At 42.9% G+C, this 25,966-nt stretch overlaps 1 protein-coding gene across 2 annotated transcripts in view; it reads right to left on the bottom strand.

Annotated features, from left to right (window-relative positions):
* SLC44A1 (solute carrier family 44 member 1) overlaps positions 1-25,966 on the bottom strand; it is a 1,740,232-nt gene that overhangs the window by 1,499,441 nt on the left and 214,825 nt on the right. For both annotated transcript variants that reach the window (XM_044061029.1, XM_044061030.1), the window contains exon 3: positions 21,469-21,611. In XM_044061029.1, the coding sequence (XP_043916964.1) occupies positions 21,469-21,611 (143 nt within the window). The remainder of the gene's footprint in view (positions 1-21,468; positions 21,612-25,966) is intronic.

Here is a 25,966-nt window from a genome sequence, read left to right as displayed (position 1 = left end):
GAGACAGGACTACATAACATCAACATTTCAGTTGTGCAACATTTTGAGACAGTTTCAAATATTTTTGGGATACAAAATGAATGAATGGGAGATAGGAAATTCACCCCAGGGATCACGTCAGTCGCCCTGCTAGACAGGGGTCCAGGGAAGTAAATACTGTGGGAAGAAATAGCCAGTGAATTGTTATGGCTAGGTCTGTATAGCCAATAGGCCTTAGGGCCGATAGCCTAGGTCCAACCTATGAAACTAAAACAAAGGTAATAGCTGTAAATTCTGTACCCACACATGACCTGGTTCAGCAATAGCCATATTCATGGGGACAGGATAAATTAAATGGATTAAAAATGATTCTAGTGTGGCAGTTAAGGACATGTGGGAAGAGACTAAACAAAAGATTATATAAAAACTGAGAAATTGGAAGATCTGTTTTATGGATATGAATAGCAAGATACAAACAGTTAAAATTTGTTTAGTCCCTTTAGCTTTATACACAGGTCAGTCAAGTTTTATCAAACAAGGAAAAGTTGTGGATAACAATTAATACAGAGCTGAAGGATTTTATCTGGGAGGGTAAGACGGCAACAGTCAAGTAGGACAAGCTGATTCTTCCAATAAAACAAGGTGATCTGGAATTACCTGATTTTAAGGGGTATTTCAGAGCTACACAGTTAAGGCTTCAGTACACACAGCATGAGCAGAAATAAGAAGTTATGTACTCACCATAACGTTCCATCTGAGTAGGTATCTTCATTTGTCTGCAACCTTTGGGATACGGATCCGAGCCGGCAACTTCTACCACAGCATAGATCCGAGCTCCTGGCTCCTCCTTTTACCCATAATCCCCTGCCAACCCTGACTGACCTCAGATCAAGTTTGCCCGATATAACCATTGTTACTGTGCCCTAGTAGGGGCTTATCTAAGACAGATCCTATAGGTCAGGGGGAAGGAGGGGGGGGGATGGTTGCAGACAAATGAAGATACCTACTCAGATGGAACATTATGGTGAGTACATAACTTCTTAATCTGAAGTAAGAACTTCATTTGTCAGCAACCTTTGGGACAGAGTCCCCAGCTACCTGAATCCTGGGTGGCCTTTATGGAAGAATATTCCGGAGCACTGCAGAGCCAAAGGACGCCCTACCTCTGGAGACAACATCCAGTTTGTAATGGCTGATAAAGGTATGAGATGAGGCCCAAGTGGCTGCGGAACAAATATCATCTAAGGTAATCCTAGATTTAAAAGCCGCCAAAGTAGCGACGGCCCTAGTACAATGAGCTCGGACTCCCTGAGGTGCAGGCCTTCCCGAACTCTGATACGCAAAGAGGATACAACTAGCTATCCACCGTGACAGTGTAACTTTAGAAATTGACTTGCCTAAACTTGTTTTGGCAAAGGAGACAAACAACTGGTCAGATTGCCTATGACCAGCAGTTCGATGAATATAAAAGCGTAATTGTCTGTGCACATCCAAGGAATGCAGTTTGTACTCTCCTTTGTTCTGGTAATTGGGAAAGAACATGGGAAGATTAATAGATTGATTAATATTAGCTTCCGAAGATACCTTAGGCAGAAAGGACGGATTGATCCTGAGGTAAACTCTATCCTGATGGAAGGCTAAGTATGGCAGTTTAACACATAGAGCCTGAAGCTCAGAGACCCTTTTAGCTGAAGTAATGGCCACCAAGAAGGCCATCTTCCAAGAGAGGTATTTAAGATCAACCGTAGCCGCCAGCTCAAAAGGGGGGCTTGTCAAGGCCTGAAGAACCAAAGATAAATCCCATGGGGGTACTACCTCCCTGACCGGGGGTCTGAGGAGGAAGGTACCCTTGAGGAAAGCATTACAAAGCTTGGAAGTAATTAGAGGGCCCGATTCATGCCCTACATGATAATGCAAAATCGCTGCTAGTTGTACCTTGACTGTAGAGCAGCTAGCCCCTTGATGAAAAAGGGTAGTTAGAAAATCCAAAACCGACGTAAGAGGTGCCGTGAAAGGATCTAAGTGATGGTGCTCCACCCAAATGGAAAAACGTTTCCACTTACTTCGATAGACCCTTCTGGTGGAAGGTTTGTGTGCTGCTACTAGGATGGCTTTGACTGGTGAGGAGATTCCGGGAGTCCTTATCAGGAGTGGAACTGGAGCAACCAAGCAGTTAGCTTGAGGTTGACTAGGTTGGGGGTCGGAAGACCCAGAGGGTGAGTAATGAGATCCGAAAGGGGATCCAGAATCCAGGGTGGATGAATCAGATGAGACCACAGGTACGGGAACCACGTTTGATGAGGCCAGAATGGGGCAATGAGGATCATTTTGCTCCCCAGCCGATTGGCTTTCTGTAAGAGTTTTAGCATCATGGGCAATGGAGGGTAAGCGTAAAGGAGACCGGGAGGCCAAGCATGTACTAGAGAGTCTCTTGGGGACTCCCCCTGAGGGGGGATTAGAGCGAAGTAACGGTTGCATTTGGTATTTGAATGAGAGGCAAAAAGATAGCAACAGGGTTGCCCCCATTGGGCAAATATTTGTTTCGCTACTACAGGATTGAGAGACCATTCGTATGGGGTCAGAATCGAACGACTGAGCCTGTTTGCTAGGATGTTGGACCATCCCGGAATGTGCATTGCAATGAGAAAGCAGTTGGTGGATATCGCCCATTCCCACACTCTCATGGCCTCACGACAAAGAGGATAAGACCTGGTTCCCCCCTGTTTGTTGATGTACCAGACAACTGACATGTTGTCCGTTTGTACTGCAATTGGCCCAATTGGAAGAAGACTGTGAAGTGCCTGCAACGTCAAAAGCACCGCCCTCATCTCTAGGACATTGATATGCAAGGAGGTCTCTGTGTCGTTCCACGTGTCTTGGACCGTTCTGCCTGAATAGTGCCCCCCCCAGGCGAGAGGCGTCCGTGGTCACTGCGGCGATGGAGGAAGGCATCGAGAGTGGTCGTCCCGTGCGGAGACTCAGGGACTGGAGCCACCACATGAGCGACCCTCTGCAAGCCCTGCTTAGGGGAATAGGATGGGACAGGGGGTTGCGAGACAGGGACCATTGTACCTGGAGGGTCCACTGCAGGACCCTCATATTTAGACGGGCTAGGGGCAGCAGAGGAATTGCTGCCGCCATGGACCCTAGAGCCCTCAGGATCAATTCCGCCAGTGGAGCAGGAAGTCGGAGAATGGCCTGAACATGCAACCTCAGGTTCTGAAGCCGATCGGGAGTCAGGAAGGCAAGCATTAGTCTGGAATCCAATCTCGCCCCTATGAAATCTATTACCTGTGTAGGAGCCAGAGAGGATTTGGCCATGTTGACAGTCAACCCTAGGCGTGGAGCAAGATTGAGGAAATAAGCCCTGCCTGAACAGAGCAGATACCTTGTTGGGGCGATGAGGAGCCAGTCGTCCAGGTACAGAAAGACCTGAATTCCCTGAAGCCTCAGGTGGGCCGCTATAACCGCCAAGACTTTGGTGAACACCCTGGGGGCTGATGCGAGACCGAAGGGGAGGGCCCTGAACTGAAAGTGACTGGCTCCCAGCCGGAAGTGGAGGAACCTCCTGGAGCATCTGTCCACCAGAATGTGGTAGTACGCATCCTTGAGGTCTATCGAGCACATCCAATCGTTCTCCCGTAATAGGGGGAGAATAGATTGTAGCGTGACCATTCGGAACTTTTCTTTGGGTACTGCCAGGTTCAGGAGAGAGAGGTCGAGGATGGACCTCAAGTCCCCCATCTTTTTTGGCACCAGAAAGCACCTGGAGTAAAACCCCGATCCGAACTGATCTGGGGGGACGGGTTGGATGGCTCTTTTTTGTAAAAGCTGCTGAATTTCTGTAGCAGCCGCCTCCCTCTGATTGGGTGGTACGTCGGGGAGGCTTCTGGTTTTGGGGGTTACAATAAAGGGAATTTGGCAGCCTCTGGATATGATGCGAAGCACCTAGTGATCTGTTATGGACTCCCACATTGCTAGGTGCTTCGAAAGACGCCCCCCCGACTGCCTCCAGAGTGGAGCAGTCGGGCAACCCCTCAGGGGTTCTGCGTGGGCCTCTCAGAGAAGGATTCTCTGGACCCAAAATTTCTGGGACCCACTATGCCTCTTGGGCGGCATTCTCCCTGTCCTCCTCTGCCACGAGAGGACTGGTTGTCCGGAGCAGACTGGGACTGATGCGATTTACGGAACCACATCTTCTTCTGACCCTTTTGGTTCTTGGAAAAGGACCTCTGGGGAGCAGAGAAGTGGACTCCGATGGCAGACAACGTCTTCCCGTCTTTCTCGCTCTGGACTAAAGTGTCGCAAACGGTTTTGCCAAACAGTGCAGAACCATCAAAGGGGGCATTCGCGAATGACACCTTAAAGGGTTCAGAGAAGTCACAATGTCGGAGCCAGGCTTGGCGCCTCATTACCAGGCCGGCTCCACCAGCTCTAGTGGCTCCTTCAGTGGCATGAGACAAGAGCCGCATAAAGGTGTCGGAAACTGAATGTAGAGTGGACATTCGGGAGGAATACAGCTGCTTGTCCCCTTCAGACATGGACTCTGGGGGGGAATGCAGCATATTCTTTTATTAGATCTTGCTGCATCCGGATGACGTGTGCCATATAGTTCAGTGCCCTCATGGAGAAGGTTGCTGAACTAAAGACCCGCTTCCCAAGGTGGTCCATCGCTCGAGACTCCTTACTCGGCGGGTGGACCGCGGAGCTCTCCTGAGCCAACTCTCTCTTAGTGGCCACCGCCACCAACATGGCATCCACGGGGGGACCTCTGCTCCAGTGGGTTCTTTCAGCAGGAGGAATCAGGATTCTATCCGGGCGCTTGGGGACTGGCTCTACCGTGTCTGGCTCCTTCCAAGCCCTGGTAGAAATAAGGTCCACCAGGGGGTCGGGGGGAGGGGACACCCAAGAGGTAGATGGCCCTGCTTCGAACGCCTCTAGGAATACGGACTCATCGGAGGAAGCCTTGGGGGCAGACCACCCTCCCCTAATCCTGAGCATTTCCATGATGTCTCCAAAGGAGACATCCTCGGGGGGTGACCTTGGGGAGCCTTCCCCTAAGTCCGTATCTTCCGTAAGGGACTCTGGGGAGTCCACGTGCCTCCACTTACACTTAGCTTTGTGAGGGACCTCCTCGGGGGGGCTGTCCGAGGAAGACTCACCTGCAATGTCACGTTCCAAAGGAACACCCAGAGGCGCTGAAGCAGGCTGCCCCGAAGGCCGGGTGATGGGAGCCTGGACCAGCTGAGAGAGAGTGCAGGGGGGAGCCAAAGCCCGGATGCACTCAACAGTGCCCTCTCCACCACCGTGAAAGCAGAGGGGGAGCCACTCTCAATAGGATCAGAGAGTAGACTCCCACTCGGATCCGAAGCGGGGACCAGATCCGAGGCCGAGACCCTCGGATCCGAAGGACCCGTATGCTCCGACCGGGACAGAGCCGAAGTCACACAGAATCCCTCGGATCCGAAGCTCAACCCATGGCTCCGAGAGGTCGGATCAGACAAGCTCAAGGGACCAGTCGGAGCCGAAGTAACCAGTACTATCGGCTCCGACCCACCCCCGGATCCAACGTGGCTCGGCTACTAATGCTCCGAACCCAGAAAGCGGGTCTGAGAAGGAGCGACTGGAGCAAAAAATGGGGTCGAGCTCCCCCCGGAGGCAGGAGCACTCCCATCTGCAGCTGGGCCTGGATGAACCTCCTCATCATCCGGTCCATGTCTGCATCTGACATACTAAAGGTGAACCTCGACGAGGCCACCGAGGCAGACCTAGAGTGTCGCCTCAATGACCTCGATGGAGAACGGGTCCCCTCCTCCCTGGGTCCCGGTGAGAAACAAGGGGACCGGAGCCGAGGAGGAGGTGATCCAGAAGCTCTGGATGGAGAAGCCCGTTTGGCGGGCAGGGCCGAAGAGGAGTCCTCGGCCCGCCGCTTATGGTGCTTCTCCTTCCATTTGTCTTTCCCGGCCTCCCTCTCCTCCGGAGCCGAAGCGGGAGGTTAGTCCCGACCGGAGGGAGGGAGACAGGGGTGGCTACCACCATGGGCTGGGTAGCGGCCACAGAAGTACCGGAGGCCGGAGCCGAATCCGGGGGCAAAAGGCCCGCCAGAATCAGCTTCGACCTCCGGTCCTTAAGTGCTCTGGGGTTGAACGCTGTGCAAATCGCGCATCCCGAGGAGAGGTGTTCAACCCCAAGGCACCTAATGCACCGGGTGTGGCCATCCGCCGGTGAAAGCTTATGGCCACACTCGGTGCATTTTGAAAAGATGGCTTTAGGGGCCTCCGACATAGTATACAGAAAAAACACTCACTAGGCCCCTACACACACCATAAACACACACTACGAACCAGCAAGGGCAGGGAGGAAAAATAAACACAAAAAAAAGACAAACATAGGATACCTAAACACTCGTACACACTCGCACAAGAAAAAGGAAAAAAAAATGCAAAAGTTATCCAACTATCAGGAGCTTGAAATCCAGCTTGTAGCTTGAAGCGCGGTAAACTAGATCTGAGGTCAGTCAGGGTTGGCAGGGGATTATGGGTAAAGGGAGGAGCTAGGAGCTCGGATCTATGCTGTGGTAGAAGTTGCCGGCTCGGATCGGAGATCGGATCCGTATCCCAAAGTTTGCTGACAAATGAAGTTCCTACTTCAGATCCTATAATTCAAAGTGGAAAGGGATGATGACAAAATGGTGGGGAGAATAACAACCATATAGAATAATATATTTAAAAAATAGCAGGAAGTATTCAAAAACTAAGCCAACAAGGGACTGGAGAAAGGACATTCTGCCAATAGGGATTATTGCAATTAGTGATACAGACAATAGGCAAGAAGGGGCTGGAATTTATTGGAGAAAAATGCCAAAAGAACCAAGGTATTGGGAGCAAATAATTAGAGAGGGGAAAGAAAGGAACAGAATGAGACTAGGCCAATAATTTATTTGGACTCTAGGCTAGAGATTGCCCTCCCAATTAAGGATTGATAGAGAACAGGTGAAGAGAAAGAAATGTGTGTGTGGGGGGGGGGGGGGGGGTGTCCTAAGCGAAAGACCAGCACTGGTGGAGTTTTTAGTAGAATCTACAACAGAAACTTCTGCTAAAAAATGAAGTAGCAGTACTTATAAAATATTGCATGATAACTACAAGAATCAATCAGAGGAGGTTAGAAAGGACTAGGAAGTGAGATTGGCTAAGCAATTCATAAAGAAACAATGGGGAGATGTATGTACACGTTTCAAATATACAACAAAGTCTAGAATATTTAGGATCTTTGCTTGGAAGTGATAGGTATTTTTATACCCCAAGTAGACCCCAAAGAAATTTTACTTGGGTGGATAGCAAATGTTGGAGGTGTGATGGTGAAGAAAGAGGCAACAGAGAACATATTTTCTGGGAGTGTAATGAGTTGGCAGACTTTTAAAAAATTCCCTGCAGAAATACTGGTTGAGCAAACGGGCATGACTAAGGAAATGATTTTTTTTTTAACCTATGATACAGAATTGGAATTGGCTAGACAAAGTAAGGCCTTGATGAGTCTAATTATGGTGGCTGCCAAAAAAGCAATTGCTAGGAAATATAAATTTAAACCAACTGTAGTAGAAGTAGTAATTACAGTAACAGATAAAACAATTTGAAATGGGATATTTCAAAAAGGGTAGTAACAAATTACATCAAAAAATGGAAATTGTGGGAACAACACATGCAGACGAGAAAAGAGGTTTACAAGAAGGCAGGATTTGAATGAGCTATGTAATGTTTGACTGACACTGGCTGGATAGATTATAATGATGTATAATGTTTGCAACTAAAATTAGGTTTGTTTTTCATTTACATAAAAGTTGTGATTGCCTATGTCATAGGCGACAACTTAATAACGAAGTTTCTTGTTTAATAAAATAAAAAAATATGCTGTGGAACACCAATCCAGTTGCTTATTTATACTTTTATAAAATGAATACAGTCTGTTCCCTCTAGCTTCTCTGGTACCACCAAAAAAATCTCAGGTTTTCTCTGCATATTCTCTCTTCAACCTCTAGCTTTTGAAAGAGCTCTTCTATAGTTGCCTCATGCTCAGCCAGCCAAAATGTCTTCATTTTAACAGCTTTTTTTTTTTTGCAGTGTTATCAGGTCACCTGACTAGCTAGTTAAAGCTTCTTCTATTTTGTCAGCATTTTATTACGTGTGTGTCTGTGTGTAGTATTTCACTTACTTTAAATATCTCTGAATGCATTTGATTTATTTTTTCCTCTAAGTTACTGGAATACATCTCCTATACCAAAAGAACTGGTTCTTGCTGAACAGCTGAATATTTTCCCAGATAGAGATTTCTCTTCTTTTCAAGTTGATTTTCTGTTTTCTCAAAATGTCTTCTTTAATGACAACCAGACATTAACTGAAAGCTATCAAACTGGATAAAATATTTTTTTTCACAACTGCAGTTTGCACACTAGGAGAAATCTAATCAAATCTGTTGACCATTGTTCTGCCATCTCCGAAACCCCCAAGAACGTTTTGCAATCTCTTGTCATTAACAAACTACACTTTTTTTTTGTTTTGTTTTTTAATTTCTGATTAGTATTGTGCCTTTCAGTATACACTTCTGGTTGATCCTCCCAAAATAATTTTACTGCCATGGAGTCCTAATGCCTCGTGCATTAGTCCTGCTCTTAAAAAGAACTGATATCCTATTATCAGCTCAAACTAATCACTTACTTACATCTACAACGCTCATAAAGTAATTCCTGAAACCTTCTTTCAATGCTGTTAATCAATCTAGATGCAAAGATGCATCATGGATGTGCCGTCACCTGCTCATGACCAACCTAAAGCAACCAAATTAAACAGGGAAGAGGCAGAAATGCCTAACAATTTGAAATTAGAAACAACCAGATGAACCGTCAAAATGCCTAAATTAAATCATGTTGACAATGTTTCAAAGAAAGAATAGAAAAACTCATAATTACAAATTTCTCATGCACTTGGAGAGCAAAGCAGTAAGAATTATAGCAACTTGCAGTGCAACCAAATCAAAAGGGAAAGGCAGAATACTCAGTGTGATACACTAAAAAATACTTTAAACAGGAGAGCTCACAAAAAAATAAAACAAAATTAATAACGTAAAATAATGATGTAAACTGTCTCAAAGTAAGCAACAAATCACATTTAAAACTGGCAAGATGCTGAACATCTGCAAAGCAAAGCAAAAAGGAATGTCTTAAATGTCAACTCTATAAACATCTCCTCAATATGCAGTCAGATTTATATAATGCTTCATTCAGTGATTCACAGTGTCACTTTCACTATCTGACCTTACCAAGATTAATTTACTGCCAACAGAGTTGTAGTTTGCTCATCTTGTGCACAGTGCTGTTCCCTGTTCTGGTGCTCCTAAACTGTTAGTTAAGGAGCAAAAAAGGGACAGTATTTTCCCCAAACTCTACTCCTTAAATTTTAGTTGACTGGGGAGAAAAAAAAAAAAACATCAGATCCATCCATTCCCTGATCGATAAGCTCAGTTTTCAAATGTTAGTTTTAACTGGGGGGGGGATAATATAAATAAATTAGAGCTTTAAAAAAAGTAGTTAACAATGCAGCAAGTATTATGCTACATCTTGTATCATTGTACAGTTCAAAAATGTCTAAAAGTAGTTCATCCCTGACCACAAAGACATTTCTGACATATCAGCATCTTTCGAGCACAACCCTTACTTACTACTTTATGCCCAGTTCGACTGCCAATTTCTCTCCACCCTAGCCAAGCTTCTGACTTTCTTACAAACATTTGTCCGTATCAGTAACTTTCTAAGAAAATGTACTATTCTAGGTTAATCAAATTTAATGACCTACAAAGGCTGTACTGTCCAATAATCCACAATCCCAACATTATACTAAACTCCCCAAGTCTTGATAGGTTTGTCACACAAGCCTGAGATGTACAGTCACAGTTACATCTACATACAGTAATCTTTCTTCAAAAATCACACTTCAACCTCAAACTCTCATCTTCAATATTTCCAGTTATGACAAGCCATACTTAACCCAGTGATAATGGACACAGTGCAAATCCAGAACAGCAAGTGTTGTAGTTATTTAAGGTCAACTGTTCTCTATTTCAAACTGCTATAACCACTAAACGTTAAAAAAGTAAATTGTAGAGTTTTCCATTATCACCATTTATACCTCCTGATAGTACCCGATTTGGTCTTAAAAAAATTGCTATGACCTTAATAATACATCTTAAAACTGCTGATTTAGGTAGAAAAGAAGGCAAGTTGCACTTAATGACAACTGCAATTACTGGCATTTTTACCTTTGAATATGCTTGCTAATTCACATTCTCTTAGCACAATCAATATGAGAAGTTGACAGAATAATATTTTAAAAAGTGCCCCTGATTAATCTGGATATGTCTCTAATCAGTGGCGGCTGGTGACTTCAAATCAAAGGGGGGCTGCAGGAGATAGATGAATGGGTGGGGTCAATGGGAAGGGGGTGCGGACAAGTAGAAAGGGGAGGAGCTATGCTCAAAACCACAAAAACTAAACTTTAATTATATATGCTGCCCTGGGTGCCAAGCCCTCATGAGAGTCCAATCAAGACAAATGAAGTACAAAAGAATAAAAAATATTTCAATGCATTGGCAGCTTGACAGCTTACTTAATATCTAGATGGAAACAAAAAGGTTGAGAGGCATGAAAAAATAAATTACTTTTTAAATACATTACTGGAATGCCAGTCAAAATCAAGTATAAGAAAAACAAGCAGCACTCAACTCAAACCGCTTCTCCTTGCACTGCAGTTCTAATTATAATTTATATTCAGCTTTATTAAGTACCAAGTAACATGCTGAAAGTAGCAATCTCTGTGATACCCCCACTTGTAAAAATGTTTCTTATCCAAAAATGACCTGCTGCCTGACAACTATCTACTTGTTTCATGGGGAAAACATGATCAAAGTAAAAAATGAAAAGCAAACAAGCTCAAGATACATTACTTAAAGGATTACTGTACAGGTTATGGACCACACATGAATAGCATTCTGTTTAGCTTACGGGTAAAGCCCTCAGAGATCACTGGAAGTCTCCAACAAGTGTAATGAGCTTCTTAAAATAATGTAATCCTGTCCTTTATTACAAATACTGTCATATGCATTTCAATACCAAACGCTTATACATTATCTAGTTAAGTATTCTCTGCATGGCAACAACAGAAAGGCTTAAATGTTGGCAGGCTTATTAAAGCTTACTTGCATGTTATGATCTCAGACAAGCTTACCTAATGGTCATTAAAGCATTGCTACTTAAAACACAGAGCAACAGGCACTTTCTGAGTAATAAGCATAAATCAACAGTACAAAAATATGACAGAAACCAGACCATTCTGCAAAATCAAGAACAGATGAAAAGCCACTGTAGTACTCTACCTTGGATGGGGGGATACCCTGCACATTTACACTGCATAACTGCTCCTTGCCTTGCTTGGACACATCCAGAGTCACTACATGGGGGAGTGGGGTGCAACAAGTATGTCACAATTTGAAATGTCTCTGGCTGACTGATGGCCCTGACACATTTGTCATACCTCTCACCCTCAGGGCAAAGCCATACATAGAAGTGGGACAAAGGCCCAAAAAGAAGGACAATTTTTAAATATTGCTCTTATAAACTTAGAAAGATAATAGAATAGTAGGTCTTGCATTAGTATGAATTTTCTGAAAGGTATGAAATCTGAAACTCAAATGTCTGTCATTATTTTCTAACTTCAGTCTTTAATGATTTACCACTAATTTGGCAAAAAAAAAAAAAAAAAAACAATTTTATGAAAAATGGACCAAAAATGTGATGCAAAAATATAAAATAGCCACACAATACAGCTGGGAACCTCTCAAAGAAAGGACACTTTTTTAAATAATAGTACTGCTAACTAGAGCAGCTGACAAAATAAAAGAATCTACATGCATTTCTGAAATAAAAGTAATCTATAACTCTGATTATTACAGTTATTCCTTAATTGTAAACCCTCCATGTTTTCTTCCAAAATTGCTATTTTGCGGAGGGATTATTAGCGGAAGAGCAACATTTTGAGCCAAATTTGGGGACAGTTGAGAGGTTTGGCTATGCCTAATTCTATAAAGCAATTTATTTGCATGTACCTCTCAACCAGTTAATGCAATAAATCTGGACAAGGCCAAATATATTAGGGGAACATATAAACAGTACTGAAAATTGCTCTTGTATAAACTGAGACAGTTGATAGAACAGGTCTTACTTTAGCATGCATTTTTCTGAAGGTTATGAAGTCTGAAACTGTGTCATTATTTAGTGACTTAATTCCTAAATGAGAAAACCACAAATATTATGAGGAACAAATCAAAAATAAGAAGCAAAAATCTATTCATTCTGTGAAAATCTGGACAGTTGGGAGATATAGTTCAGCTGGGGCTGCTTTGAGTTTGCCACCCTTCCCCCTCACAAAATCATGGTGGAATGGAGCCCTCCCCCCTGCAGCCATTCCAATGATCAATTACTTGGCTGTTTCACTCCATTTACCATAAACACTAATGTGCATACTGCTTTACTTCTATGATGATTTGGATTTCATTTGAAAGTTTTATTTTGCATTTTACAGCACAAACAGTAAGACATCTGCTAAACAAAGCAACGCAGTCTCACAATGAAAACAGGCTTAGCATTAAAAACTTCTCTGCCCTTGAAACTCACATTCAATGAAAAGTACAGTTTTGTACCTACCATAAATGTAGATGTCCGATAGATATGCAACTGCAGTCATAACATATGGGTTGTCCTGCCTCAGGCAGCCCTCGGTCGGCCGGATTCCAAAGTCTGGGTCCGGCGTCGGCTGGTGTCGCCTCCTCTCTGACTTCAGAACGGCTGGAGTATAAAGGCATCGGCCGACGCCATCTTCAGTGTTTCTTGCCCCAGATGCCAGGTGCCCTCCTAGGAAGGCTAAAATTGGTGAATGGATAAACAATTCCAGACATGCACAACAGTAATAAACAGATACACCATAGGAGATACCTCCAGCTAATAGGAATAGGGGTAGTGGACCCATAAGGAAAGTTGCAGAGGGGTAGGAGGGTGGGAAAATCCGACTGCAGTTGCATATCTATCGGACATCTACGTTTATGGTAGGTACAAAACTGTACTATGTCCTTCAAGAATGCAACTGCAGTCATAACATATGGGTTGAATACCATAGCCAAGCTGGGGGTGGATGGAACTAAGAAAGGGATGGTGTAGCTAAAATGCCCTGCAGGACTGCCGAAGCAAAGCCTGCTAGGGATCTGGAGTATAAGGGCAGGCTGTAGTGCTTGGTAAATGTATGCACGGAGCTCCATGTAGCAGCCTCTAGAATGTCCTTTGTAGCCACTCCTCTTAGGAAAGCTGTGGATGTGGCTATAGCTCTGGTGGAGTGTGGCCTAATATTAGCTGGCACACCTTTTCCATGAAAAGAATAGCAGAATCTGATGCAGTGTCCAATCCATTTTGAAATTGTTTGCTTGGAGATTGCTTTTCCTTGTACTCCAGCAGCATAGGCTACAAACAGTTGGTCAGACTTTCTGGTGGACTTAGTTCTGTCCAAGTAGTAGCGTAGTTGCCTGTGTATGTCCAAAGTATGCAGCAGTTTTATCCCCCCTGTTTTGAGGATTGGGGAAGAAAGTAGGCAGGTGAATGGCTTGATTTAGAGACACCCTGGAAATTACTTTTGGCATGAATGAAGGATTGGTTCTTAGAGAGACTCTGTCCTGATGAAAAATGAGAAAAGGAGGTACTGCCATGAGTGCCTGTATCTCCGAGACTCTTCTTGCTGATGTGACTGCCAATAGGAAAACCGTTTCCCATGAGAGAAATTGCATTTCTGAAGTTGCTGCTGGTTCAAAGGGAGGAAGAGTTAATTTTTCCAAGACGAAATTGAGGTCCCGCCAAGTATTCCAATATCTGAGGTATACTCAGTACTGTTGTATCCTGACCCCTGTTGGCATTCCAGATGATGGGATCTCTTCCACTTGGCTGAATAGGTTTTTCTGGTGGAAGGTCTGCGTGCTTCCAGTAAGATCTTTTGAACTTTTTTGGAAAGAGAGATATCTGAAGGGGTTATGGTAACCTCCAGGCTGTCAGATGCAATGTTTTCAGGTTTTGATGAACAGTCCTGTAATTGTGTTGTGTTAGAAGCAGAGGCCATAGGGGCAGAGGCCACGGTTTGGTCCGAGTTATGCTCAACAGCAATGGGTACCAGTGCTGCCTTGGCCAGTCTGGAGCTATCAAAATGCCTGTTGGTTGTTCTGCTTTGATCTTCAGTATCTCCTTGGTCAGCAGTGGTAGAGGAGGGAATGCATAAATTGTTAGGGAATTCCAGCTGAAGGAGAGAGCATCCGTTTTCCAGGCTAGAGGATGGTGGGCCTTGTACAGAACTTTTCCAGGTGATGATTCATGTGAGAAGCAAAGAGATCTATGTCTGGTCTTCCCCATGTCTTTGTTATTTGTGAGAAAATGTGAGGATGCAGCATCCATTCATGTGGATCCAAGAAATTTCTGCTCAACTTGTCCGCCAGTACATTGTCCTTGCCTGGCACAAACTGGGATTGCAAATGTATCTTCAGACTCAGGGATTTTTCCCAGAGAATCATTGTTAGTCTGCAGAGGGGATAAGAATGAGTGCTTCCCTGCTTGTTTACATACCACATAACAGTGGTGTTGTCTGTCCTTATTAGCAAATGTCCTTGTTGTAGTGATTTTTCGAAAGTCTCAATTGCATGTATCACTGCCAACATCTCTTTCTGGTTTATGTACAGATGTCTTTCCCTTGGTGTCCATTGACCTTGAATGCATCTGCCCTCCATGTGCGCCCCCCATCCATGATCTGAGGCGTCTGTTGTAATCATTTGACCTGCTCGAGGTTTGTTGAAAGACATGCCTTTGTTTAACTGACTTGCTTGAGCCCACCACAAAAATTCTCTTTGCAGACATGGAATGAGTGGGATTACGTCCTCTAGGCTTTGGCTGTGTTGGGACCATAAGCTTTTTAAGTACCATTGCAGCTTTCTCATATGAAGTCTTGCCAAAGGTATCAGAAGAATGCAAGATGCCATGAACCCCAGGGCCTGCAGGATTTTCCTTGCAGTCAGCTGGGAGAGCTTTGCTAGGCCTTTGAAGTACTCTGGTAACTGCTGTTGTTTTTCCTCTGTGAGATAGGCCATTTGTGTTTTTGTGTCCAGTTTGGCTCCTAGGAAAATAATCTGTTGGGATGGCAGTAGTCTTGATTTCTGAATGTTGACTGTGTATCCCAAGGCCTGTAGTAATTGAATGACATAGTCCAAGGCTGCTATTAAGGTTTGTTTGTTGTCTGCTTGTATGAGGCAGTCGTCCAGGTAGGGGTATATTTGAATCCCCTGGAGTCTGCAGTGTGCCACTACTGATGCCAGGCATTTCGTGAACACTCTGGGCGCAGTAGATAATCCAAACGGCAATGCTGAGAATTGATAATGCTCTGTCCCTGCAAGAAATCTGAGGTATCTTCTGCAGCTTTGTCTGATTGGGACATGCAGGTATGCCTCCTTGAGGTCCAGAGTGACCAGCCAAGACCCCTTGCCCAGCATGGGAAGGAGTTGCTGCAACGTCAGCATTTTGAACTTTGGCACAATGAGAAAAGTATTTAGAGAAGACAAGTCCAGTATAGGCCTCCATTTGTTTTCTTTTCTTGGAACAAGGAACAGTCTTGAATAAAATCCCTGGCCTTGTTCCTGAGGAGGAACCTTTTCTATTGCTTTTATACTTAACAGCTTTGAAACTTGAATGAGTGCCTCTGCCCTTTGATGATGTGGCAGGTTTGGCATGCCTTGTCTTACTGGTAAAGTAAGAAAGTGGAATCTGTAACCTTTGTCTATTAAATCCAGAATCCAGTTGTCCTTGGTTAAGATATGCCAGTTTTTTGAGAATAAGGATAATTTTCCACCCAAAGGTGCTTCTCTTTGAGCCTTTGTAGGCGGTATGAAAGTCAAGTCATTGTGATTGTCCTTGTGGTGCAGCTGGACTGCCTGCGCCACTTCTTTGATTTGGTGGTTGCCATTGGCGGCCCCTGTAGGAGCCTCGGTATTGCCCTCTACCTCGGGCACGCCTGTTTTTTCCCCTTTGAATCTTGTCAGTGTCTGGAAAGGACCAATTCTTTGAAGGCCAATTCCTGCTGAATCTGGGTGGCTGAACCTGGAGGAAATCTTTGACTGTCTGTACTGATTTAGCTTTTTCCTCAATGGACTTCAACACATCTTGTGCATAAGCACCAAAAAGCTTCTGTTTTTCCAGAGGTGCATCAAGTAACTTTACTTTAACATGGTCTGGCAGTGGCTGATCTTTTAACCAAGCATGTCTAAGTATCACAGCCCCAGTCATAGCTGCCCTACATGAAGCCTCCAATGCATCATAACCACACTGAAGAAAATGATTGCTAACCTGCTGAGTTATGTACTAGATCCTGCAATGCCTTTCTATCAACAGGCTCAGGAGAGGCTAGCTTTTTCTGTAAATCATCCAGTAAAAAATCCTGGTACTGAAACATATGAAAAAGGCAGTTAAGTGACCTCATGGCCAGGGTGGTAGAGGTATAAACTTTTTTACCCCATCTCTCCAGGGACCTAGCTTCCCTATCCGCTGGCAGGGGATTTTTGGCAGTGGAAGTAGCCACTCCCTTGGGGCCCTGTGAAATAGTTTCTAGATCCACAGAGTGGGCCTTAAAGAGATGTTTGTGAGTGTCAGGGACCCTATAATATCTGTCTGGCTTGACAGGAGCAGGAGGGAGAGAATCAGGGTTTTCTCTGCAGGCGGCTGAGAACCTCTGTCTGGATGAGGCTGAGACCCCCTGATAAGAGAAATAAGATCTGCAGCAAGAGACATGATCTGTTTATCAGAAGAAGGGGCCTGGGCAGTAGGTTTAGGATGGGCCTTGGCCTGGCTGGCGGCCTTAGCACGTGCAAAGGCCTTGATGGACATGGATAACAGGAGGCCTAGCAGCCCCACGTGCAGGAGTAACCTTGTCTACAGGAATGGTGTCGGGTAGATCCAGAGCTTCGGTTTCCAGAGGAAAATCAACAACCGGCACCGGAGAAGTCTCCAAGACCGAAGGACATGTTAACGCTGTGTCGTCGGCCTGGAGCGGTTGAATTACCGCTTCCGAAGGGACCGAAGCACTAGCGGAGGGTTTAGGAGGAGCATCGGTGGAGGACACGGGCCGAGAATGTCGGTCCCGGTCCTTTCGTTTTTTGGTAGATTGAGTTGTCGGTTGATCCGACGGCATGATATAAGCGAAAGATTCGCCGAAAAAGTCTTCGGCAAATTCTGCCCGGCGCCTGAGAGTGCGCTTATTAAAGCAAGCACAGGCAGCACAGGCCGAGACGTCGTGGTCTGGGCCCAGGCAAGGGAGGCAGTAAGAATGGAAGTCCTTATGAGGTATTTGTTTACCACAAGACAAACAATTATTAACTTTCTCAATTTGTTCTGACATCGGCTGAGGCAAGAAAAAATGTTCCCCAACGGGGTACTTAGCTTTTAGATGACTTCGGTACTGAAAACACAGGAGCTGACTGACCGGCACTTGCGAACTGCTTCTGCTTCGGGCACCGCGCGGCAAGAAAGACTGAAGAAGATGACGTCGGCCGATGCCTTTATACTCCAGCCGTTCTGACGTCAGAGAGGAGGCGACACCAGCCGACGCCGGACCCAGACTTTGGAATCCGGCCGACCGAGGGCTGCCTGAGGCAGGACAACCCATATGTCATGACTGCAGTTGCATTCTTGAAGGACATCAGCATTGAAACCCACATTCAAAGAAAATACATTTTGCCAGTGGCAGATAAAGATTAACTTTGGGCTGTTTTCAAATCATAGGCCCTTGCACATGAAACATACATGTGCTCTTTGATACACCTTCCTGATTCTACTAAATTATATTCCTTGTACAATACAGTACAGTTGTTAGACAGCATTTTAAATTTATTGTTTTGAACATTTTTCCAGTAAACAATGAAACAAAATGCATGCACCAATGACAAAACTACCCAATTCAGAACATTTCCATCATAAAAGTCTACTCAACCTTCTACAGTCCACCAGTATCAGTAAATATGCACAATCTCTAAAGTAGTAAAAGTCATCTAAATAATTCCACATTAAAGAAATCTGTAACAATGAAGAGGTTGCTGCCAGCAAACAACTTCATATGTCACTGTTTATTCATCTACAAATAAAGTGCCTGTTGCCCTTGAGGAATAAATTGCCTATGTTGCATGCATTAAAAAAATGATAAGCTAGTAATATAGCAATAGGGACTGTATGGCAAACTGATAACAGGTTCAGGTTCATAGTTACTACTCTAGGTATCTTTGCCAAAAAGGACAGCAGCATCCACCCACTTTACAACACAGTACAGTATCAGCATTGCATCTATCTACTGTGGGAGTAGAACCCACAGCCTTCTGCATCAAAAGCAAGTACACTACCTGCTGTGCTATTAATACAAGGAGACTTAGAATAAGCAGCAATAAAGGTTTGTTCCCCTGCAGCTCTCAGCTCCTTGTAAAATCTACTCGACATGCAGTTGTATCTCTGAACTTTGCAGCACAAGAAATCTGGAAAAAGCCGAAATTTATTTGGGGGGGGGGGGCAAAAGCCAAGGACACATTTTAAACATTGCTTGTATAATGTTGGAAAGTTGCTAGAATAAAATGCTGGGTTACCACCATACATTTCACTGCCACGTCTTTAACCCAGGGGACCCTGTGCAAAACCGTCAGAGAAACATACCACTATGCCAAATCAGCTGTTTTGTAAAAGAGAGGAAGACAAACTTAAATGGCTACCATTTAGTGAATTCAGTGCTCAGCATAACCGTCAACCTCTTGGCACAAAACACCTGAACAAAGCCCATAATGGGGTGAATACAGCCCCCAAACGTATTCAGTGAATTCAGTTCTCACTATAGCTTCTCAACCTCTTAGCAAAAAACATGTGGACAATGCCAGTAATGGGGGGGGGGATACAGCCCCCAAACATTCAATGAATACAGTTCCCACCATAGATAACTCTCAACCTTAGCACAAAATACCTGGACAAAGCCAATAATGGGGGAATACAAACCCAAAAATAGGGACAAATTTCAAATAGCCATGTTATAAACTTAGACAACTGCTAGAACAATTTCACACAGAAGGCACCCCAAGAATCAAACCAGAGAACCTGTAGCTGTTAGGCAGCAATGCTACCAGTGCACCACTACACTACAGACTTTGCAAGGAAAAATGTAGATACAGAAACCACAGATTTTATGAGGAACAGAAGAAATATGAAGCAAAAATCTGCAAATTTTTTTAGAAATGGTTGAGGAGATGGAATTCAGGTCCTTGCCACCTGCTTCCAAAGTACAGGGTTCAAGCCTGAGTATCTCTATCCACCACCATTTGCTCTCTCTAGCCACCAGTATATAGTAACTTGGGAATTACACATACACACACAACACACACAACACACCTGAATGAATCCAGCCAGTGACCACCTACATCCTGTATGTCTCAACGAACGAAGCGACCACCTACCTCCTGAATTAATCCAGCCAGCGACCAAAACGGAGCAATCCAGCGACCAAACCCGCCCGCGAAACAGAGAAGTCCAGCCCGTGCAATATATATGTCCTACGAGAGCAGCTCACCTCTCTCAGTCCTCATTGGGTCCTCCAGCTCACCTCTCTCCTCATTGGGTCTGCCTGCAGCCGAAGCAGTCCAGACCTCCTCTTCTGTGCGGTCGTCACTGCACTAATTCCTGGGTGCACTTGCAGCAATGATTGCTGGGTACCTGTGTTTCTCTATCCGGACTGCTGATAAAGGCAGTCTGAAGTCTTCAAATGCCTCTGCACATGCACAGAGGAGTCGAGACTCGTGCTTCCCCCCCCCCCCCCAGTTTTGTTTTTTTAGTTTTAAAGATTTTTTTTGTGTTTTTTTCTAGGTGGGAGGGCTGCAGTCCGGCAGTCCGATATCACGAGCCACCCCTGTCTCTAATTCTATATGCAAGATGGATGTTGACAGCTTTGTCAGACATAAATCTGACAGTTTGTTGTGTGCCTCATTACATTTTGTCATGTCCCCTGTAAAATGTGATTTTTTTTCTGACAACTCACTGAAGATTACAAATAGATATTAAAAGTTTCATACTTCTTATTGTTTCGAAAAGTGTGTTGATGCCAAAATAGCTCTTGGACCCCATTCATAAGTAAAATTACGATTAAAGTTCATGAAATTAGTACTGTTTCAATGTTTGAGGTCACCCAGAAGTGCTCTTTGAAGCACCCACAAATGTCCGCAGTAATGACTCCTCCTGCAATTTGTATGAAGTTACATGTATTGGTAATATATCTAAATACAATTGTAGATTCTTTTTTATAAGACCTGTTGCTTCTACTATTATTGGAACTGTCTGGCTATCTTTCTTCCACATTGCTCTTGTTTCTGCCTGTAAATCCTGATATTTTATGACTTTGTATCTCTCTCTACACAAGACACTGTAGTCACTGGGTGTGACTATGTCAAAGATCAATGCTACTTTTTTGTCTTCTTTTCATGTACCACTACATCTGGCTTTCAAGCATCTATCTTTTGAACTGTTGGTAATGGGTGATCCCATGTGAAGTAGACTTCATTTTCTAGGATGCTTTGTAGCTCATGTTTCCAGTATTTTACAGCCACTTCAATATTGTAATGTTTGCACAATCACCAGTGCAAGTCTTGCCACATCATTATGCCTTTCAGTACACAGTCCTTCTGCCATTAGTATGTCACAACCAGCAACGAGGTGTGCAACTGTTTCCAATTCTGTTTTACAAAACCTCCATTTGTCTGTTTCTCCCACGTGTTCAATGTTCATGTCTTGAGTAAAGAAGATGAGACTATATGATATGCAGCAGCTAGCTCCTTGATGTTACTCAACTGCTGCAACATTCTGAGAACAATGCAAAACCACTGGCACTGTCCAGTGCTCTCCATTATTGCCCTTAATTCTACAGCTCATACTAGTAATTTATTTCATTCTAAACCATCAGAGAATAAATATTACAAAATGAGAAGCAAGCATACACCTAGTTAAAACTCAAGTCACATGCTTAAACGCCTCACTACTGGCATTCATTAATTAAAGCAGAAGACTCATGTAATTTGCATTCTACATTTTCTTTGTTAAAAATGCACATAAACCTGCTGCTGGAACTCAAAATTACAGTTCAAGAGGAACACATCAGTATTAAGATCTCTGAACTGTGTTACAATGCATCTTATTCAAGATGAAAATCTACCTTGATGTAAATGCTACCTGTAATGTATTAAATAGCATTCTTTTTACGCATGAAGGAAAATAAAAGTGCATTAATATAAAACCAAGGAATAGTTGAAATACTATGTAAAATTCTTAAAATAAAGTTTATATGACAAGGTACTCACTTGTTTCCAATGTGATTTAGGCCACTATGACTTAGTCCTTCTACAGCTTTGTTTGTATGACCACAGATATTTCCATAACTGTCATACCCAAAAACCAGGCGGGATGCTGCTCCAGTAGCTATTGAAAAGCCACATATAAAGCCCTGAATAGAGAAAGATTTAATTATGTAAGCATTATTCTCAAATTCCAAACCCAAGGAAAACAGATAAATACAAAAAATCTATAAGGATAATTAAAAAAAATATTCTACCTAGCGCTTTAGCAAAAGCCTTCACAGGGAGACAAATAGTTTTCATAAAGCACAACAAATATTTTTAAAACCACAAAAACTAAGAATTAACCCATTAATGAAGTGCAGCAAATAATTATTTAAAGAGACAGGCCATGGAAACCAATAAATATACTAAGCAAATACACAATCAAAACATGCCAAAGTGATTTCATTATTTAAATCAATAGGAAAAAGGGTATTAAATTTTAATATTAGCTTTGCTTCTAATTGGTTCAACAAATCACATTTATCGCCACTTCCTTGTATATTTACAGTTCCAAGCACAAAAATATTGAATTATTAACATCCCATGTATTCCCTTGACAAGTAAAGCAACACTACTCGTGTTTTTAACAACCATAACGCATTCCCCTATTCTGACTTCCAACTTTCCTTTTCATCTGTCTAACACAGCATTTTGGAGTCAAAATATCCACATCTAATCCTATATACTACCACTGAGCTTTGTGAAGTAAGAGATTACATACTTCTAAATTTTCCATCAATTCCAGCTTTCTCTGTTTTCAAACCTAAAGCCAAATCTTATTTCAGATTTACTACTCCTCTGTTACAAAAGACAGAAAAAAAAAACAAAGGCATTGCAAACCAGGAAAGGATGACGTTCCTCCTCCTGCAACTTGACTATTACATCACAAAATGGATGAAAGGTGGGTGGGAAAGGGGGAATGAATGGAGTTAGGGGAGGTGCAAGGGGTGTGGCCATAGTCCAGTTTCAATCACAACAAAAAACGGCAACCCTAATGCTGAATAGCATGTAGCAAAACATTAATGCATCAAATTATAAAAAAAATGGTTAAGCTTTCACTTAATAATGAGCTTCTTCAGAACAATGTAGCAACTCAGAAATCCCCATTTATAACACCAACTTAAGAAAATGGACCAATCAAATGCAATGCTTACTTACATCTCATTAATATTCTTGAGTCTTTTGTATCAGACTGACACATATAAAGCTATATAGCTTAACATAGCTTACATTTTACCTTCCTTCATAACTACATGTATAAGAATATATTAAATCAATTTAAAAAACTTCACATTAACAATAAAAATCAAAATAACATGTACCATCTACAAAATTTCATTTGATATTATTTGATTAGCTAGGACTGGAAGGTTTTGCCCAATACTGAAAGATTACAAGTTTTTTCTGAAAAACAGAGATAAAGGAGGCGATTTTAAAACAGCAAGGATGTTGAATTATAATAAAAATAACACGGTAGTTAAGTATATCATAAATGCAAATTGGACTACAATACTTGGGGGTTTTAATTTGTTTGATTAACTACAGAACCAAAGTTTGTATTTAAAAAGAGGAAGAAATTTTGAAGTTATTTTAGAACGTGAAAAAGGCAGTCTTGCAATAGGAAATAAATATGGGATGGCTAAATGCAGGGCATGCACACATACGCAGTTATATTTTTGAGGTTAAAGAATATTAGAGTAGCTGCCTACCCTATGGTATTTTGTGGAAATGGGCAACTTAATTGTAATGCCAATGGAGCGGCATATATTGCACAATGCATGCCCTACGAAGCATTCTATATAGGCACGATTGAGACAGTCTTGAGATTAAGAATATATGAACACATGTACTCTAGTAACAGAAAATATGAAAACACTACCTTGTTTAAACATTCAAGGGAAAGTAATCATTTTAAGAAGTTGTCAGGTTTTAATTTAGAGAAGGTACCACATAATGATAGAGTGAGTCATTGTTAGAAAGTAAAAAGGTATTCTGGCAAACTAAGCTGAATGCTACACAATATCCTGGCATCAATGACAAACTAAGCATTAACAGTATACTGGTATTAAAGTCAGACAATCAAATTTTCTGTGTACATATTATTTTGATCAGATGTTTGCATTTCCATTCAATCCTTAACTGCTGGGTCTTGGATTCAACCTTGGATCCGGCTTGGGCGCATTAACTTAGACTCTTGGATCAAACTCTCCAACTCTTCCCTTTATCCATAATGTCTCAGAACCCTGAAATATCTCAGATCTCATTTGCTGTTTCTATGCTTTAGACATAAATTGTGCTTTCTTGAACTTTATGTGTGTTTGTCAACCTAGTTTCTGAGTAAAAGTAAAAAATTCTTCTTTCTCTTCTATATTTCACCCTTCCTCCCTTTTAATTATTGTTTTTTTTTCTGATTAGTCCTACCTGCTCTCTTCAGGGTACTGTTGCTACCATCATTGGTAATTCCATTTCTTTCTGTAAAGTTTCATACCCGTTCATATATTTTTGGTATACCATTCCTAGTATCTTTTTTTTTTTTTTTTTTAATAGAAAAGATAAAAGTCTTTCTTTTTCTCCTAGTTGTTAAAATAGCCGCAAAGGCAAAAGGTTTCAAAAAGTGCACTTCCTGTAGGCATGATGTGTGCGTCTGTGTGCGTCTGTGTGCGTCTGTGTGCGTCTGTGTGCGTCTGTGTGCGTCTGTGTGCGTCTGTGTGCGTCTGTGTGCGTCTGTGTGCGTCTGTGTGCGTCTGTGTGCGTCTGTGTGTTGTTTAGGGGTGGCTGACCTTGAAACCTCCTGTCAGATTTCTGTGGATTTCAACTCTTGGGCCTTCAGCAATTGCCCCAATAAATGAATTTTAAGAGGTTTGTTTCCTTTGTCTGCTTCTTCAATGCTGCTTCTCTTTCAGGGGCTGAAACCCCCACAAAGTAACAAAACTCCTCTTCGGAATCCATGAGGCACAGAAAGTACAGTTTTGTACCTACCATAAATGTAGATGTTCGAGGATTCCCTTGCTGCAGTCCTGACTATTGGGTATAGTCCGCGTCCCAGTCGGCCGGACTACCAGAGAGACGCGGTCATGGCTTTAGACTGACGCCAGTACGCCAGGGTACTAATGCGCATGACCGACGTCATTTCCTCAGTCTTTTCTTGCCCCAGATGTCAGAAGACCCAAAAAGACAAGTCCCAAAAACAACCTGCACCAATAAACATGTACAATATATACAGTAATATATATACAAAAAATATAAGCATGTAAAGGCACACACAACCACCCTGAAACACAAATCCTCGAACATCTACATTTATGGTAGGTACAAAACTGTACTATGTTCTTCGCTTCCCTTGCTGCAGTCCTGACTATTGGGTAGAATCCCAAAGCAGAGGTAAGGGAGGCTGGCAAATTATAAAGTAGCAGGAGCTGACAACATGCCTTGTAAAACAGCTGTGGCAAAACCAGCTCTAGACTTAGAGTATATAGGCAGGTGATAATGCCTAGAGAAAGTATGCACTGAACTCCAAGTAGCTGCTTCCAGAATATCCTTAGTTGCCACCCCCTTAGAAATGCTGTTGAAGTGGCAGCCCTAGTGGAATGAGGCCTAATCCCAGCTGGAACCTCTTTGCCATGATGGGAATAACAAAATGCAATGCAAAAGCCAATCCACCTAGAAATAGTTTGTTTTGACACAGGTTTGCCCTGTGAACTTAAAGCAAAAGAAACAAGTAACTGCTGAGACTGCCTAAAATCTTTAGTCCTGCTCAAATAATAACGCAATTGCCTGTGTACATCTAAAGTGTGCAAAATCTTTTCCCTTTATTTTGAGGATCTGCAAAAACGTAGGCAAATGAATAGTTTGGTTTAAAGCCACACTAGAAACCACCTTAGGCATAAAGGAAGGATTAGTACGTAATGATACCCTGTCCTTATGGAAAATCAAAAGGCTCTACTGCCATGAGAGCCTGCAACTCAGACACCCTTCTTGCAGAAGTAATAGCCAACAGAAAAGCCGCCTTCCATGACAAATATTTCAATTCAGCAGTAGCTGCCGGCTCAAAAGGTTGTAGAGTAAGTTTTTCCAACACAAAATTGAGATCCCAAGCAGGAGTAGGAGCTCTACGTGGGGGTCTTATATTCTTTGCCCCTCTAAGAAACTGCTTGAACAAAGGATGCGAAAACAAAGGTGGGTCACAATCATAGTGAGCTGAAATTGCTGCAGCATGAATCTTTATGGAAGAGAAAGACAAACCTTTGTCCAATAACTCAGTAAGATATTGAAGAGCCACACTCAAATTAGGCTCTGAAATCTCCAAATTCTTTGCTGTACACCAAAATAAAATCTCTTCCATTTTTGTACACTCTCCTAGTACTAGGCCTTCTAGCTTCCATAATCACATTTAAAACTTGTTGAGGAAGCTGAGACCTTCCATGTTTCAACACAGAATATGCCAAGCTGTGAGATGGAG

This window comes from Protopterus annectens, chromosome 2.part0 (assembly GCF_019279795.1).
Source record: "Protopterus annectens isolate FY-2018-M chromosome 2.part0, PAN1.0, whole genome shotgun sequence".
NCBI lineage: Eukaryota > Metazoa > Chordata > Ceratodontiformes > Protopteridae > Protopterus > Protopterus annectens.
Note: the sequence above shows the minus strand (reverse complement) of the source record. Positions and strands in the feature narration are given on the sequence as shown.